Source organism: Thunnus thynnus, chromosome 21 (genome assembly GCF_963924715.1).
Source record: "Thunnus thynnus chromosome 21, fThuThy2.1, whole genome shotgun sequence".
Taxonomy (NCBI): domain Eukaryota; kingdom Metazoa; phylum Chordata; class Actinopteri; order Scombriformes; family Scombridae; genus Thunnus; species Thunnus thynnus.
The window spans coordinates 17501301-17519743 of NC_089537.1; the positions used below are offsets into that span (position 1 = coordinate 17501301).

Consider the following 18443-nt stretch of genomic DNA (forward strand, 5'->3'; position numbering starts at 1 on the left):
ATTTAATATTTTCCTGTAAAAAGTTTGTCCAGTATTCTCAGTGCATGCGTTAAGTATGTTTAATAACGTGTGCTCGAGTCATCCATGCAGATGTCTGCATTTGCTTTCTGGATGAGCGACATGCACCGCAACTGTGCGTCCCGTATGCAGCCAGCCAGCATGTGTGTGTGTGTGTGTATGTGTGTGTATGTGCTCCGTCAGAAACTTTAAAAAGGGAGAAAGGGTGTTTTAGATTACAGCTCTGACCATTATCACCCATGTGAGCGCAAGTGTTGCTCTCTTCTCTGTGTGCGTGTATGTGTGCGTGCGCGAGAGAGAGAGCTCATTCGCTCTTGGCCCGGGGGGTCTACATAAGTATGTATTAGAAATAAACAGTGGATAAATAAATAATGACCCTCACAATAGCAGGGTAGCTTTCTGTGTAGAAGTAATGATGTTGGCAGTTAACCTTCAAGTTTTTTTTTTTTTTTAAACTTGACACAGTTTCATTTGCAGTGAGAATTCATGTTTTCTATCAACACAAAACTGTGAAGAAAAAAAAGAATGGGAGGGTTAATTGGTTCATAGGACTAACAGATGTGTCCCTTTTACTTTTATGTCACTTTAAAACAAACATGTAACCTATGTAATGTACAGTATTTTTTATCTTCCTCCGTTTTCCTTCATTTTCTGAGCTATAGCATATTTCTAATAAGTCATCATTATCATTTTTTTTTTCCACCAGGAATGGAAAGTTGGCTCAACCCACACCACAGGTTACCTGCCTCTTCAAGTACACGATACACTTTGCTGGGTTTTCATAAACGAAATAAATATTTTATGCAAATTCGGCTCATGCAAAAAGATCTGGACTACGACTATGGATTTTATGTCTAATATCATACATTGACACTTTCCTGCAAATATGAATAATGTATTTTTCTTTGTAGCAGTGACTGCGATTGTATTACAGTTTCCTTAAATAATTAATTTAACCAAAGATTTTTTAAAATCATTTTTGTTATCTTATTTTATTTTGATTAGACACCAAAGTATGACCTAGGCCTATTCAACATTGAGACAAATAAAGCTATTATACTTTTTCCCAGGTTGTTTCTCCTTTCTCGTCCACACCCGGAGCAGTGCGCATGCGTCACCAGGTGGCCCCGCACCGCTTTTATGGCCAGGTGAGGCGATCCGGTCCAGGTAAAAAGTAAAGGTTTACTTTGGGACCGAAGGCTCAATGAGATAGCACGGCACGGGATCAACCAAAAACAAAGGCAGCAGAAGACAAAGAATGTCAATTATGGGCAAAATGGGGGAATGGCAGGTAGGTGCTGCTTACTTTAAGACAAAGAGACGGCTGTGAAAATCCATGAAAACTGTCAAAGTGTCGACTTGTTGTAAGATGAGGCTGCACAGGAACCGTAAAACGTTTTACAAAGAGAGGTGGTGGGCTGCAGTACGCGTGTGTAGTCTAGAAAGCTATAGAGTTTACCAGACAGGAGGTCATACAAAGAAGTTGCAGATATTTTGGAAACCCTCTTTTGTGGTGTGATGTAGTCTTGCACGTCAAATTGTCCATCCCATTGTTTTGCTCTGGAAAACCGAGGATCGCATATATTTGTAGGTTGTAAGGAGGCAATACGCACTTCAGATACACTGTAAATGTGTTTTCTTATAGATTTCAAATGTGTGGAAACACATTACAGACACGACATGAGTACTGACGAAATGCAGTTCTATTTCAAATGGTGTCCTCTGCGTCCATGGTGTAAAATCTAACTTTTCATAAATGTATTTCGTCTATATATAAAGGTATTCCACATTTGTTTTAAATCCATAAGTTACACAGCATCCCATAATGGACTTTCTACTGAGTCTTGTAGTATAGATTGTCTGTAATTCACTGAAAATCTGGCCTTGTGTTTTTTTGAGGTGCACAGGATTGAACAGACGACCCGAGATCTTTGCTGAAACAAAACATTTAAGTTTCACTCGTTTCAGGAAAAAAAACACACAATCACCACCACAGACGACAGGGCCAGATCTCCAGAAAGACACTCGCATGCATAGCTGTCATTGTCAGCCAGTATCATCGCTCCACTCTCATTAATAACAACTGCTTGTAAAAAGGTACTCCACCAAAAATGGTAATCCAGGTTTTAAACGAGAGGGGCCAACGCCTTAAAGAGCTGGCGACCTGTCTGCTGACCCACGACCTGCTGAGGTGAAGGCTCGGCCGGCGACAGGGCAGAGCCAGGCTCCTCTAGCCGGTCATTCAAATGAAACAAGGCCATGTTGTTGTGTTAATTATTTACATTCCCCAAACCCTGCGCCCTTACAGGTAGTCAATGGACCTGTAGAGCCGCTTCGAATGGCTCACTTTTTTAACATAACATTGAAAGAATAGCCTCTCAAGGTCTCCACTCTCAATGGGATTAAAATAACAGTTTGGAAGTAGAAGAAAAAAAAAAATCAAGGTTAACAACAAAGTGTGTGACAGGGTGCTATTTGCATAGGCATGCTGTTTTAACATCAGCTCCTGGGAAACTAATCTGTGAGACACTGATTGTGTAGGGTTGAGACTTTTACTAAAAGTTATTTCAGAGCAGAATTATATTGTTATCATATAAAATTTTAACTATATCGTTAAAACAGCATTTCTGGAGTCTGATGTGCGCATCTCTTGCCTTGGAAAGACATGTGAAATTACACTAGAAACCGTCCCAGGTGCATGCAGGTCCCCATGCATGACTATATACCCTCCCCTCAACAAACACACACATACACACATACACCTCACTGAACAGTAGAGATAATAAGCATGTGTAGCGTCTTGCTGCTTTAGTTTTTACCTGTGCGCTGTCCATTGGTGTTGTGTGAGCAGACGGGGGGAATCAAACGGCTGTTGATATGCTAATGAGGCCCTGTGCCAGTGTTATTACAGAGCTGCTCCAGCCCTTCACTTCCACCATTAGAGGGAGACCTCAGAGCGCAAGACAGACAGCAGCCCACAGCTTCAATAAAAGTAGTTTTTCTGAGCGGGGAGCACAATTCACTGAGTGAAAACAAGGCTAAGGCGATACCTATACTCAATATCCACCTCAACAACCCATGAAAATGCTTTGGAAATTAACTGATAACATTAAATATGAAGATTGCGAGGTAAGGGGCTCATTTTTTTTTGGATTAATTTCGTTTTATTTAAATTTTTAGAAATGCACTGATAATTATTTGAGGGATGTGTTGTATTGTTTTGTTCCAAATATGTCATTCTTTTGACAGCTGTTATTGAACACATTTAAACCAACTGCAGGAAAAATAGATCCTTGTCTTTCATTAATTTTTATAGGCTCTTTTAATTTGTGTATTTGCGTCAAGTCTAATAATAATATTAATAATAATAATAATAATGATAATAATAATAATAATAATAACAGTAACAATAATAATGGCAATAGCAACGTTATTTAATGTAATAGTTGCATGAGTAAAATTACATCAGTGATTTTAAAAATATTTTTTATCTTCAAATTTACATCTAAAAATAAATCCAAATATTAAATGACACGTGAGCGTATTAAAATAATTACATACACTTACCACAAATTTAATTGAAAATAAATATTTTGACTAAATGGCAGATGTAACGCTAACACAGCCTGCTTTATTCAGTGCTTAAATGGCATGACATTTACCCTTCACTTTTAATATATCTGCAACATGAGCCGTTAGATTTTGCGTGTGTATTGTATGTGTGGAGTGCATACACTGAGTGATTGTTGTTATGAGCATAGACAAAGTTTGGCAGTAATATCAGGGACTTGTTTAGGAGTGGAGAAGCCAGTCGAACGTGTTTTCAGCCGCGTCCTGTGAAGATAGGGACGGCCAGGAACAGGAAAACAAAAGCTTTGCACCTCCGCGTTCATGTTATGGTAGTTTTTTTTTTTTTTTAGACATACAGGCAAATATTTACCCGCTGGTATCGATTCAAATAATACAATTTGCAATCGAAATCCGGTCACAAACCAGTGTTGCGTAATTTCTAAATGCATAATTAGACAGGAAGGGGAGTAGAGCTCTTTTGGTCGCGCGTAAAAGTTCGCTGGAGCGCCGGATCCGAGCGGCCCTATCATAGACTTTTTTTGGGGATTTATTTTTCTCCGTCTTTCCGGGTCAAAGTTAAAAGTTAGCCGGTGTGGCTTTGGGTTTGGAGTCGAGGAAGAACCCGTGGATTCATTCGGAGCTCCATGGAGGACAGCTCGCTGTCGGAGTCTGAGGTGGAAAACAAAGGGGCGAGCGGTAGAAATGAGCTGGTCGGAATGCCCATAGCGTCGTCTGCTGGATTTTCACCCAGTTCAGAGGTGCACATTGTTTCCTTCCATACCTTCTTCTTTCCCTGTCTATGGTCCACCTCCCTTCATTCCTATATCTTTCTTTCACTTTTGCGCTTTGGCCCTGGGACCCTTTTAAAATCCCCCCCCCCCCTCCTCCCTCTCTCTCTGATTCGTCAGACGAGAGTGAATGTCCCTCTTTTTCTCTCTCTCTCTCTCCACTCCCTCCTCACTCTCTCACTCCCTCTTTCTCTCTCTCCCTCTCTCTCTCTCCCCATCTCTGATTAGATATACTGATTCCTCCTTTCAATGGACGTCATTTAAGCGCAGACTCCTGCCTTGAGTTGCGTCCTCCGCTTCACGCCCGATTTCCGACCATTCTTTCCTTATTATTAAGTATTCCTGTAATATTAATAGTCATGAATGCGTTCTATTAGGAGTCCAAGAGGGAGACGAAGAAGCGGCTCTTTTGCTAATATGAGCTCAAGCGAGGGGACGGCAGCACTGTGATAGAAGCCAGGAGAACAGGGAGAAAGAGGGTTTACCAAGAGAAACTTTTCAACCCAAATCCGCCAGCAACGCCGAATATCTGCATTTTTAGACCCAAATGAAGGGCAGCGGGGATCTAACCAATTATTTCTGATGGATTATCGTCCTGCTTCTGTGGCACATATCTGATCGCCGGGGCCATCGTGATCTTGCAGGAGAGAAGAGTCTTTTCGGGGGACTAAACATTTTTTTGGGGGGGTTTTGCTTGTAAATTACATTTGCTCGCCCCCAAACACTCACAGTGTTTTTTTTGAACTGATTATTCTTTTCTTGAGTCGCACCAAAAATCCTTTCAGATGTTAGTGCACAGTTTTTCCGCGATGGTAAGTTGCTGGAGCCTCACCGTGTCAGACACTTCAAATTTTTTTTTGTTTGCAAAACATAATTTTGTTTCTTTCGCTGAATAATGTTTTGCCAAGTTTGCATGCTTAAAAGCTGTGGATCATCTTGGAATAACGCTGAAAAAAAAAACAAAAAAACGCAAGCTTCGGTTGTTTATTTGAAGGCATTTCCACGTCCGAAATTCGATGTTTCATTTCATCATTTACTTTTTGCAATTTATCCATGATGTTATTTTCGAAAAAAAATATAGAGTAGTGATCGGTGTGAGCAACTGATGTCTATAGTGTTTAAAATCCATTTCAGAGACAATGATATGAATTCTGTGTAGATTCCACACTTGGTCTAATTCCTGTCATCCACTCAGGCCATATTTGAAAATGCCCCATCTTAAGCCCGCAGCATTCAGCAGTTGAAACAGAGAGGAAAACTACATTATTTTACGGTGATGTGTTTAAAAAAAATGTATTTTAGGCTAAAACACACTTTTCTGTCTCTCCTCCCCTGCTAGGATCGCCACGACGGCACCAGCAATGGGACAGCCAGGCTACCTCAGCTGGGCGGCGTGGGCCAGAGTCCCTACACGAGCGCCCCTCCGCTCTCCCACACACCGAACTCGGACTTCCAGCCCCCGTACTTCCCCCCGCCCTACCAGCCCATCTACCCGCAGTCTCAGGACCCTTACTCGCACGTCAACGACCCGTACTCCCTCAACTCCCTGCACGCCCAGCCGCAGCCGCAGCACCCGGGCTGGCCGGGCCAGAGGCAGGGTCAGGAGAGCGGCCTGCTGCACCAGCACCGCAGCCTGCCCCACCAGCTGTGCCGGGAGTACCGCAGGGAGGTGCTCCTACCGTCCGGCCACGGCCTTGACACGGGACTGTCGGACTCTATCCCTATCCATGGAATACCTCACTCTTTAGAAGATGTTCAGGTAAGGCAGCGTTCACCTGGGTTTGTCCTTCTGTGGGTTTACTCGTTTAAAAAGGAAAAGTGTAATGTCGCTGTAATTACTAATATTAGACTCAGCTGGCTAACAGTATATATTTAAAATTATTACTATTATCATTAATAATAATATAATAATAATATAATAATAATAATAGTGATGGTGGTGTTGTTGTTTATTTATTTATTTTTTGTAATGCAATTAGCCTATTATTATAATTTGTAGCAGCACCCTGTCGTTCATAATTGCTATTATTATTATTATAATTATTATTAATATTATTAATATCGTATAGGTATAGGTAAGTGTTTATCTGTCATTATCATTGTTAGATGATAAATGTCTTCTTGATTGTACGCTTTATGGTTCGGGTGGCTCTTAATTCAGCCATTTTTTACTGCCTGAAAAAAAAATAGCATGAAAAAATATTTTCCATTATGTCAAGATTATTTTTAATAAAACAAGCACAATTTTGCATCCTCAGTTCAGTTTATAAAATATGAATTTCAGAGCATATTTATTTTTAAACGCTGTTACTTTAATTCGATGTGATTATGTTCAATATAACTAAATCCAATTCAGTGAAATAGATAAAACACATTATACGCCGACAAGGTTTCCTCCATGTTCTCTGACTTTATTTGATTTCTCTGTTTGAAAAAAAAAAAAAAAAAAAAAAAAAAAAGATCAAGCTTGCCGTTCTTTCAGAATAATAACACTGCATGCATACTAACACGAGAATTGAGTTTTGGTGGATTGAGTTTAGGGTAACTGCTGCGATTACTAAAGATGCATGATGAATGAACGCTAAAATTGTCAATAACCGTCATTCTTATTGAGAGTATTCTTCCCAGTTTTTAATCAGAAACAAACACCAATAATCCTCTAATTAGTTCATAGGCCTTTAATAGGCTGCGCTGTCGTAATTACTATCCAATCTAGATTAGAGGTTTCCTTGTGAGTAGAGCCAATCTGAGGGCGAAATTAGGTCAGGATTATGGGGCGACACATCTTAGTTATTTAAGTCTGAGTTTGTGATCTAGTGTAATGCGTCCATCAGTGTAACCCGCTGAAAACACGCATGGACAATAATAACAGGTATGGGCCTCGAGAGCCTCCATGTTGGATGATTGTGGCCGCTAATTGTGCCAGGCTTTGTTCGTGCACAGCATTCTGAGATGAATTCACTTACACAGACTGATATTTTATGCCTTTGTGCTAAAATTGTCCATTTTTTTTTGCTTTTTTTTTTGTTTTTTTTTGCGTTTGTGTCACAGTCTGTTGAGGATCAAGGAATTCACATCCCCGACCAGACTGTAATTAAAAAAGGTAAGCAATTTCCTCCGAGATATCATGCATGTTTCTGTAAGCTGCACACTACTAGGCTACACACACACACACACACACACACACACACACACACACACACACACACACACACACACACACACACACCATTCACCATTCTGCTCGAGAGAACTCGATGCAATGCGGTAATGCCTGACTGATCCTAATACGCAGTAGCCTATTTTTCATTACATGGTTTCCAAGTGCATCAAACTGGCTGCACCTTTTTTCTCGCTGATGGAATTTACTGTCAGCGTTTCAGAGCAGCGGGGAGATGAGTAGAGCTGGTGGGCTTTGTAGGCCCCGTGGTATTGATGGTCAAAGATACAGGCCTATAGACCATCCTGGCACTTCACTGGTGGAAGCCAATAGCTGCAATCACGCTGCATGGTCAAATCTAAAATGGAAGTTGGTACCGCTGGATGGAGCACAGGCCTGCCCTGTGCAGGATGATAGTCTGTCGTTTATAGAGGGAATCAAAACTCGGCTTGGAAAAAATAATCAGAGACTGTTTATTAATGTTTTTATGACTGTTTTTTTTCAATCTAAATCTCCTTTTCATATTTCCTTTGCTGATGGTCGTTGGATTATATTGTTTCAATATTTTTATTTATTTATTTGCTGTCAGAAATTCAGCCTGATTCATCTTGTTTATGATACAACACGGGGGAGGCCTTTTTATGGTCAGATTTAAAAGCGTTTTGTCAGGTCACATTAGAGCTCACCAGATAAGATATGGAGCGATTTTTCTGTATATTTTTTTCTGTCTTCTTTGCTTTCTTCTTCTTCTTCTTCTTCTTTTTTATTTCTGCCTTCTATCTGCGCATCAACATGATAATTGGCTTCTTATATTAGTAATCTCAAGAGTTCGTTTAACTCCTATTGTCTCTATTAGGCTCCCCTGAGCCATTAATGTCACAAGTGATCTATCCAAAGGCGCACAGTCCCCTTTGTCTCCGGTTACTGCACACCAAAACGGTGTAAAGCCCAGTATGCGTTGAGCAACCCCCCCGGTGTGAAATCACACACGGGCGACGGTGTTTTGTTATGTTATGTTATATTATGTCAAAATAGGTAGAGAATATCTCTCGGTTGGTGTGGTTGCTTTGCGCACAGTCGATTCATGGTGTGGCGTGAGCAAAAAAAATAATAAAATAGGCTGTTTGAGCGCTCAGATGCTGGAGATTCTCGCTGTCTGCGGCTGATATCTATACATTAAAAAGAATGACTGGCGTTTTCTAGATAATGTGAATGATGTATTTTACGTGTGTATCTGAATGACAATTATTCCTAATAGTCTTGATGTCAGTGATCCTACAATGCAACACAATTATTATTATGATCATTATTATGATTATTACTGCTATGTATAGGCCTTTGTTAGTCGCTTCTCTCTGCATGTCCAGGTTGCTGAAAGTGTACACATGTGGTGCTAAACTCTAAATCCGGGGCCTAAATCCCCCCTTCTCATTTAGTTAAGGCTCTGCATTGCATGGAATTCACTGAGCACGGTCTCTCTCTCCCTCTCTCTCTGTCTCTCTCTCTCTCTCTCTCTGTCTCACCCCCTCCATCTCATCCCTCCCTCCATCCACACCATCCCTCCCCTCCCCTCCCGTTTCCCTTGCTAGGTCCAGTGTCTTTATCCAAGAACAACAACGTCTCCGCCATCCCCATAAATAAGGACGGTCTTTTCGGAGGGGTGGTAAACCCCAACGAGGTGTTCTGCTCAGTTCCGGGTCGCCTGTCCCTCCTCAGCTCCACATCAAAGTACAAGGTCACGGTGGCGGAGGTGCAGAGACGCCTCTCGCCGCCCGAGTGCCTCAACGCCTCACTGCTGGGCGGGGTGCTGAGGAGGTGAGTCTGACTGCAAAAAAAAAAAAAAAAAAAAAAAAGCTCTGCTCTCTATATACCTGTGTGTCTGTGTGCGTGTGTATGAACTCTCTCACTCTACTCCAATCCATTTCTCCTCTCTCTCTCTCTCTCTCTTTCTCTCTCTCTCTCTCTTCCTCTCGCTCTCTCTCCTCTGTACCAAGAATAATTAAAATCGACCAACCATGACACCTAGCTCCTGCATTTAAAGCAGGAGGGGTCTGTTAAATTCCATATTAACTTCCCTAGCGCACTGGATCTCTCTCCTCTCTCTCTCTCTCTCTCTCTCCTCTCTCTCTCTCTCTCTCACTCTCTCTGTGTGTGTGTCTCTCTCTCTCAAATTAATGTAGGCCTAGTCTGTTTCAACCCCAGCTCTATAGGCCCAGTGAAGGCATTACACATGAAAACATTGGTCTCCAGTGAACTGTCTACTGAACTGCTGCAGACACGCAGCCAGTTATAGTGCTGCCTATTAAGTAGGGCTTTATTTATTCATTTTGTAAAGTATTTGTCTGATGGTAAAAACGCCACGGCTCTTTTGGTATTATTTATAGTTTGTATCAGGGATGTGGTGCAGGGCAAAGCCAGCCACATTCAGTCCATCCACCCTTTAATTAGTATTAAAGAGTTAGACCACATTTATTGGCTGACAACAAGTACAGAAAGTTTCAAAAAAGTACTGCTGTTTTGACAGTGGTTTTTTGCTTGTAAATTGCCTGGAAACCCACAGTTAACGTCTCCTTCAATTTATTTATTTGGGATTATTTGCACAAGCCCTATTTAGTGTGCAGTACCTTTCAAAATCTTCATCATAGATTAGCCCCACTTAGAGAAATTCCTACACATGACCAACACTACAATGAATTTTTGCTTTGTTTTACTGTCACAGGGCCAAGTCTAAGAACGGAGGAAGATCCTTAAGGGAGAAGCTGGATAAAATCGGCTTGAATCTACCTGCGGGCAGACGCAAGGCAGCCAACGTCACCTTGCTGACGTCACTAGTGGAAGGTAAGTCGGGTGCATTTTAAATCACGTTCCCACTCTTGTTGCTCCCGCGATATCAGGTGCTTGCAAACAGGGATTTTTTTTTTCTTCTCCTCTCTCTCTTTCTCTGTGTTGGAAATCAGCATATGCGCTCATCCGTGTAATGTGGACCGACTTTGCCTCGCAAGTAATAAAGCATGAAGGATGTGTGTGTCTATGTGTGTGTGTGTGTATGTGTGTGTGTGTGTGTGTGTCTCCTACACACACACACACACACACACAAATACACACACACACACACACACAGAATGGTGCTGGTAATTCTAGTGGCTTTGCAGCGTTGGCCTTCGCTTTCAGGAGCACACTTGCAGGTCCACGGCTGGCCTAGTTCATACACTGGATGAATTTGTGTTGAAGTCCAGTTAATTATTGAGTGCTGCTTGTTTATTGGGCGCCGCTGAGCTGTTTCACCTCATGGATGAAAAGTCGATTGATTTATTAACCCTGCATTGTTTCAAACAGTAACACAGCCTGGATATGGCTGCGCAGGGCTGATTTTTAATGGTGACTTAACTCATTCGTTAGCTTCCCATGCTTTTGGTTTTCAGTGAAGATTTTTGTTGCATGCAAATGATGTAGCGTTGACCTATTGGGAGCTATATACGGTTTTTTTGGGGGCCTATTAAAGAATAAATTAGTCAATTATGGCGCGTTGAAAAGATGCCTTTGTCGCGATTGGATAAATCCATTTTGCTTGCAGAGTTGAACCTTATTATTCAGTGCGGTGGTATTTGGTGTACTGTGGGTTTCCAAAGGTGAAAGCCTGCGATGGTTCATTGGTCTCTGTTAATCATTATTGCAGAAGAGGACCGAATGCAATATTCATTGTGCTTCGTAGAAATTTGGTGCTGTATTGTAATGAGCCTGGAGAAATGTATGATTCTGGGTAATAAGGGGGTGGTGGCACGTGGGGGGGTGGATGGAGGAGGAGGAGGAGGAGGAGGGGGGGGGGGTGAAGGCAGCCGGTTATTTAGTGAAGGGACACTGCGTTTTCTGAAGTGCTGTCATTGTTTGTGATCCGCTCCATTTTATGGAAACGAGTTTACTGGACTTGAGCTTTGATGCTAATTGGCGCATGCGTTCTTCCGGAGCAGAGGCTTATGGGCAGGAAGCCCCGCAGTAAAAACTCAACTGCTTCAGGAAATTAAAACCAAAGACTTGGGGGGAAAAAAAATTCAACCAACAAGAGACAGGAGCTCAGACTCGGACGGAATGAAACTTGCTATTCTCATAGCTGAAGTATGTAAAGTGAAAGTGAGATTTAGTTATAGCCCTTTAAAATTGCTTCCCCATGCCTTTGTGATCTGCTGGACTTTCAATCATGTGCAGGCATTGGTAATCAATGACATGGTGTTAAGCATGACGCTCCGTCTATATTTCAAATCCAGTTATTGTTTCTCCCTCTATATTTAACATTCTCACGGTATGGAGGAATTCAGGAGCTGGACGTGTATTGACAACTCGCAGGGCTGTTGTTATTATTATTTGTATGCTGTTATTGTTGTTATCATCATTATTAATGTTGTTTGGAAGGTACAGGTGCCATAAACCCTGCTGTCTTAACGGATAAACAGTGGACGCTCTGCTCAGATCAGATTAATCATGTGTTGGCCCAAGCAGGGAGTGTGAACTGCTCTGTATTTGATGTAACCATATTTAATAAGCAAACACATTCAACCTCATTTTTTTTTTCTCTTTCTCAGGCGAAGCGGTACATCTTGCCAGGGATTTTGGTTATGTATGCGAGACCGAGTTTCCAGCCAAGGCAGTAGCTGAATATGTAAACCGTCAGCATTCCGACCCAAACGAACAAGTCCAAAGAAAAAACATGCTATTGGCCACGAAGTAAGTGCTATTATCACATTTCACTGTGCATCCCCGGTCTGTGCCAGTGTGTGTGTGTGTGTGTGTGTGTGTGGCGTGTGTGTGTGTGTGTGCGTGTTTATTTGACAGCCTTTCACACACACACACACACACACACACACACACACACACACACACACACACACACACACACACGCTTTTTTTTTAAAAATACATCCATCATATTTTCTCCGTCTGTTACATGTTTTTAACACATGCAATATTTATACATCATATCAGATGTGTGATCATGACAAAATATGTTGTCTACATAATTTTATATCCATATCAGTCCACTGATGCTATTGGCTATTCAGATATTACACACTTTCAAATGTTACTCGACATTTGTGGATTTCATTCAGACGCTTCCTTTTCTGTTTTTTTATTTAATCAAGGGTTTCAATACAATATTATAAATTGTAATTAAATATTTGTTTGTACTTCTGTTGGTGTGTGACTGCCTCAGCCACGCGCTCAGCAGCGTTTAGTTTGGCCTGTGATTTCATTGACACTGACCAGTAGCTGGTTCTCATCCAGCGCTGCTATTGGTGTTGGTTATTTTTATTATACGTTAACTGAAACATGGGAATGGCCTTACAAGGCAAGAGGCCTGCATTTAATATTGATGACGGGCCGCTATAATCAAACAGCTGTCAGCTATAACCACTTATTACTGGCTTTCTGGGTGTTATGGCGCAACACCATGAAATGGAAAGTTAACTCACCTTTTCATGGCGGAACACAATTTTCTCACGTTTGAAAAATATTGCACTTAAATTCAGAGCATTTCATATAAGTAAGATTTAATTTACACACTTTTAAAGTGATGAAAGCATTAATGTCTCGCGACTATTATTTTATTGTTTGGTGTTTTCAATTTGATCATCAGCGACTGAGGTTCAAAGTTGACACTGCAGACATGATCGTTTTACATCAACAAGTCATTTGGACTCATGTTCTCTAGTAACATTTTATTAATATTATTATTTTTTAAATAAAAATGAAATTTGCTGCCACTGAGCTGAGAGATTTATTTCCACCTGTTTGTAGCTTCAGGACATTTTTTTTTAATTTCTGGAAACAAAGCAGAATATGTAATGCACTTTCAGTCCACCAAGAATATTGACATAAGTTGAATTGCAAGTGGACTTATCTCACCTCTGTGACAGTTCGCTTTTTACTCGCTTTAAGCAAAAATTTAATTTACAAACCACCTCCCCTGCATAACTGACTGATTTTAAAATGGACATTTTTTGCAGTGTTTTGATGTATTTTATTAGGACTCTATGATGCTTGCAGGAATATCCGATGCTCTAGTTTGGTCATTAAAGTAACACCTGGCTCTCTTTTTGTTTTTTTTTTCAGGCAAGTCTGCAAAGAGTTCACAGACCTGCTGTCCCAGGACCGCTCGCCGCTGGGAAACTCACGGCCGCAGCCCATTCTTGAACCGGGAATCCAGAGCTGTTTGACCCACTTCAGTCTAATCTCGCACGGTTTCGGGACCCCGGCACTGTGCGCGGCAGTCACAGCCCTGCAGAACTATCTGACCGAGGCTATCAAAGCCATGGACAAAATGTACCTCAACAACAACCCCAACAGTCACTCAGATAACGGCACTAAAGGCGGAGACAAAGACGAGAAGCACAGAAAGTGATGTTTCCATCCCACCTTCACCGAGGGCTAAACCCCAGGGCCCTTCTGCTACACCAACCCACACCCCTCCGCCTCGCCCGGGCCCCCACCCATCCAATATAAATATTATAAATACCTTATAAATACTATTGATAAAGTTAAACGTGCCACTTCCTGATCTTGCGCGGTTTTACATGTTTTGTTTTTACATCCCACTTTGGATTCACGGGGGAAACGACGCAAGAATCTTCTTCTTCTTCCAACACCTGAACCATATGAAATGTTATTTTAAAAAAAAAAAGAGAAAAGAAAAAAAGCTGCAGAGGAACAGCTGCAGGGCGAGGAAAAGGTGTATTGCCTCAGCCAGAGGACTTTTTATGTACTCCCCTTATTTTTTATGAGCTGCAACGAATGGACTGAAATCCAGCGACCCCTCTATATCTCAATTTTACGATTGTGACAAAAACGAAGCTAAAAGAGGATGAATTCTTATCAGTATTGTGAATAATAAACTTGAAAAACAAAGAGAAAATCCACAGAGCTCCATGTCATGACTTCAGTTGTAGACTCTCACACTCTCTCTCTCCAAGCGACCAACTTGAACTTTTTGAATTTCAACACGATTCACGGTTATATAAGGGAATCAGTGTTCATGTATGTATATATTTATTTATGTGTAATTTAATGGGAATTGTAAATATGGTGCGTCTGTTGAAACTTCTTTTTTTTTATTTATCTGGTGCCTCCTGTTTTAGTGGGTTTGAATATTCGGTTAGTTCTTCATGTGATTTTATGGTTCTTAGAAAACAGAAGTTTGGGGTATTTTTTATTTCTCTGGGATATTTCAATTCAGCCCTCTTGTAGCATGTTGAGGCGACATTGAAGCAAGTGAACAAATTTAATAGAAATAAACTTCCATTTCTCTCTATATATATCATCCTTATTCAGTTTTTTTTTATTTGAGACGGAGCATAAGTGAGACCCTGAGGAGAACTGTTTTTTTTTTTTTTTTTTTTTTTTTTTTTTTGTGTTTCTATTTTCGTTTTTATACAAGCTTTTATGTGTTGTGCCAATCAGAATACGTTTCACCTCTTGTTCTCTCCTTGAAGCACCATAAAAGCAATAAATGGAATATTGTCTTTTTTTAAATGTTCGAAGACATTCAAAAAAACATTTTTTGGGACCACCTGATATCTTGTTATGTCCGATAATGTCCAAAATTGGAGGCGGTTTTAGCTGTATTGTATAGACATGTGCTGGCAATAGTTCCCATGCCTGTCAATGTATTATAGTCCTTTGTTGCCCAGAAAAAAAATAAATATTTGATACGCTTCATCTCGATTTTTATTCATATCTTTTAATTTTTTATTCACTGCTTGATACGTCCGGGTGTTTTTTTCCCTTCTTCTCTTTTTGGTCTTGGTATTTTTTTTTTCCCATTCTGAACGGCTACAGTAATTGAGTTTAAGTCTCCCCTGACGATTGCTCCTTGCAATAAGAAGCTGAACTCATTGTTTCCCTCAAGTATAATAAAAAAAAAAATCTTACTTTAAACTCCCTAGTTCAGAGCACAGGATCTTATGCAGGCCAAATGGCTCACAACAATGGATATATTCGCGTTTGAAGTGTGCAGCGCCACCCCTCCAGCTAAAACCCTCTGAGATGTATATGGGCCTGGTGTGCAATGTTTGGTTGTTATAGGCTATATTTGGCTCCCCCCCCCCCCCCCCCCCACCCACCCCCCCAACCCCCCCCCCCCCCCATACTGTGCTGGAGCCTTATTCAAAGACATGCATCAAATATTTGTTATGTTGTTTGCCTCTCAGTGTAATCAATGAACAATCAGCGCTCAGTATGCTGGGTTTTTTTTTTTATGTATATTTCGTGATATAATACTTTCATAACGAATTTCTTCCCCTAACTGGTATTAAGTCTCATTTTTTTTTGGCTGAGTGAGTCTATAAATGTGGTTATCACGCTGGCTGTAACAGCAAATCTGATGCTGGCCTTTGCTTTATTTTGCGCGAAGAGCTGCAGAGAGCAGGCCGTTGCATAACATTTGAGTTGACTTTGATTGTATATTGATGGCGTGGCACCTATAGCTCGAAATCAATCTCGTCTGGAGCATGAATCAGCCTGGTGATATATGCATCTTGGTATTGTTTCTTGCTTTCCCTATTTCACTGTCTGGTAACCATGCAGTTTAAAATATTGTAACACTGGGAGATAGAACACTGGGCGACCCCCCCCTCCCCCCTCCTCCCCTTCTTCCTCCTCCTTCTCATCCTCCTCCTCCTCCTCCTCCTTTTTCTCTCTCCAATCTCCTCAGCAGCCATATTTATTATCTGCATGATTTTCGGGCCCTGGTTTAATTCTGAGGCAGTTGTTTTGCAGGAGGGTGAATGAAGCCTAACTGTACATGTCCTTGGCATAATTGCGATGCACAGTGCTGGAGCAGGTGAAGCGAGGCATTGTCTGTCAGGCCCTGTTTTTGTTGGCTCAGTCCTCAGATTGTGTGTGGGATCCTGTCCTCAGGCACAATAGCTCACTCATAAAGGGGAGAGACTACCCGGCTGCTCCTGCTATGGTGGATGTGAGAGGGGGGAATAGCATAAATAGTCACTTTAAGGGAAAACAATCGTATTAAAACAGCATTCATTGGCATTAGCGGGAAAAGGAAGCCCCCTCACGTGTGTCATTAATGCTAATGTTATTTAATAAATTTATCGGGGTTTGCTTGAATGAAAACAGGTTTTTGAGGGTGAAACGAACGCATTAGAAATAGTGGTATCTGTGACAATGGTGGATATTTGTGCGTGTTATTAGTATGAGATGAGGAGGATCGCAAGGCCTGTAATTGTGTCTTTTTGTGTTATGGAATTGGAGTGTTAAAGAAACTCCAAATCCCATTGTCTGTCGTTTGTTTACACAGATACCGGCATATACAATAATTTGCATAGCTTTTTTTTTTAAATACAAAATTGTAATTTTACCCTCATTTGATCTTTAACAGGTAGAGCTAGTTTCTCATAATGCCTCACAGCGAAAGTCATTTGCAAAAAGAAAAAAAAAAGAAAAAAAGAAAAAACAAGGAGGTCTGAAATTTGAAGAGCCAGTCAGCAATATCCAGCTGAATTCGGCTAATTCAATCCATAACTGCTGCTTGTCTCAACTAAACCAATTACAGCTGATTCCCGTATAGTAATTAATAAGTGTGAGGCCTGTTGTTATCAAATATCCTGGAGAATATGCGAAAATAAAATATATACCAGGAGTTAAAGTGATATATTTTTGATTAAGCGTCGTCTGCCGGCAGATGATCATGCTCAGGGATGAATTGTGTGAATTGTGTGTGTGTGTGCTCGTGTGTAGTTGTGTGCGGAGAGTTATATCTATTCATTTCATCCAGTATTTGTCTGCATGGTAAAGACAGGTTCAGTAGGCTGCTGCTGTTGATATTTATAGTTTGTAGCAGAGATGTAATGAAGGACAAACACAGCCAGACTCAGCTAAACCACCTCTCTGTGTGTGTATGTGTGACACAAATCTTGCTTAAAATCATTCGCTGCAGCACCAAATTGAAATTAGTTATGCATGCATGTATGGTTAAATTAAAGGGGAAATTAATGTTTGCGTGCTGACACTCCAAATATATTTATTTTTCATGGCAGTCGCCTTCTATTGATCACTGTCTGTCGGGCATGAAACGCAACTTTTCATTTGCAACCAGCTGCACATCACTGCTGTGCTCATCAGTCCTGTACAAATGTGTCCCATCCACTTTACACGCTAGCAGCCATGTTTGTGGTCAGAAAGTATTTAGATGATGCTGCTGAGATCATTGCTTGGTGGAAGGACTGTCTGCATGGCCTAATTACCCTGTAGCGCCATCGCTACAACAGTCTGCACTGTAACGCTTGCAGGCAATGCTTTGGAGCTGCTTGCCTGCATGGGAACTTGGGAAGATATAGGGCAAAAGCCTACAAGGATCAGACTTGTTCACTGCACTGCCAGAAATGTTATATTGGTATGATTGGAATGTGATTGAAGCCCAGCTGTCCTCTTGACATTTAAAGACTTATCTGAGTATGATGGAAATGGAAGTGATTGTTTAAAGATGATCAGTTATTGCGCAGCACTATGGAAGAAAAAAAAACAACAAAAAGATTAGTGTTCACATGATGCTGGAAAGTTTTTCTTTATTCATGAAACAGAGATGTTTTGATAGAGGATCTTGATGGACTAAACATGTTGGTGTTGTAGAAACACGAAGAGAGACAAAGTCTTAAATGATGGAAAACAGATGGTCATTTATCGATAGAATTTCTGCAAACTCAGTGCTGTCAATTACAGGCCTCCTTATATCCTATTTTTACTAAGTGCGCATTTCAAACTGCCGGCTTAATATTAAGTGGCTTGGACAAGACGCAGGGCTCCTCTAAATGACATTTGATACGGTTATTGGTGCAATCGAATTATGTGACTTTAAAGTTTGCAATGAAGCGCAAAATGGCTAATTGTCCTCAACTCTGACA

The 18443-nt window shown here is 41.0% G+C and overlaps 1 protein-coding gene across 3 annotated transcripts; it reads left to right on the top strand.

Annotated features, from left to right (window-relative positions):
- Window positions 1-1218: 1218 nt before the first annotated feature.
- tfap2a (transcription factor AP-2 alpha) lies at window positions 1219-15244 on the top strand. 3 transcript variants are annotated; one of them, XM_067578621.1, is made up of 7 exons: window positions 1219-1309; window positions 5716-6135; window positions 7428-7479; window positions 9126-9351; window positions 10256-10374; window positions 12114-12255; window positions 13642-15244. In XM_067578621.1, exons 1-7 carry the CDS (start codon window positions 1277-1279, stop codon window positions 13928-13930), a joined length of 1281 nt encoding a protein of 426 aa, XP_067434722.1. In that variant the 5' UTR covers window positions 1219-1276; the 3' UTR covers window positions 13931-15244. The 3 variants fall into 3 exon arrangements, with proteins under 3 accessions (XP_067434722.1, XP_067434724.1, XP_067434723.1); XM_067578623.1 differs by lacking the exon at window positions 1219-1309 and adding an exon at window positions 2926-3147; XM_067578622.1 differs by lacking the exon at window positions 1219-1309 and adding an exon at window positions 4583-5188.
- Window positions 15245-18443: the final 3199 nt, after the last annotated feature.

Excerpts from the sequence above, each read along its gene's own strand:
- tfap2a (XM_067578623.1), top strand. The coding sequence starts at position 3,097 with ATGAAAATGCTTTGGAAATTAACTGATAACATTAAATATGAAGATTGC. Across the intron at positions 3,148-5,715 it reads TTAAATATGAAGATTGCGAG|GATCGCCACGACGGCACCAG; the intron begins GTAAGGGGCTCA and ends CTCCCCTGCTAG. Across the intron at positions 7,480-9,125 it reads CCAGACTGTAATTAAAAAAG|GTCCAGTGTCTTTATCCAAG; the intron begins GTAAGCAATTTC and ends TTCCCTTGCTAG.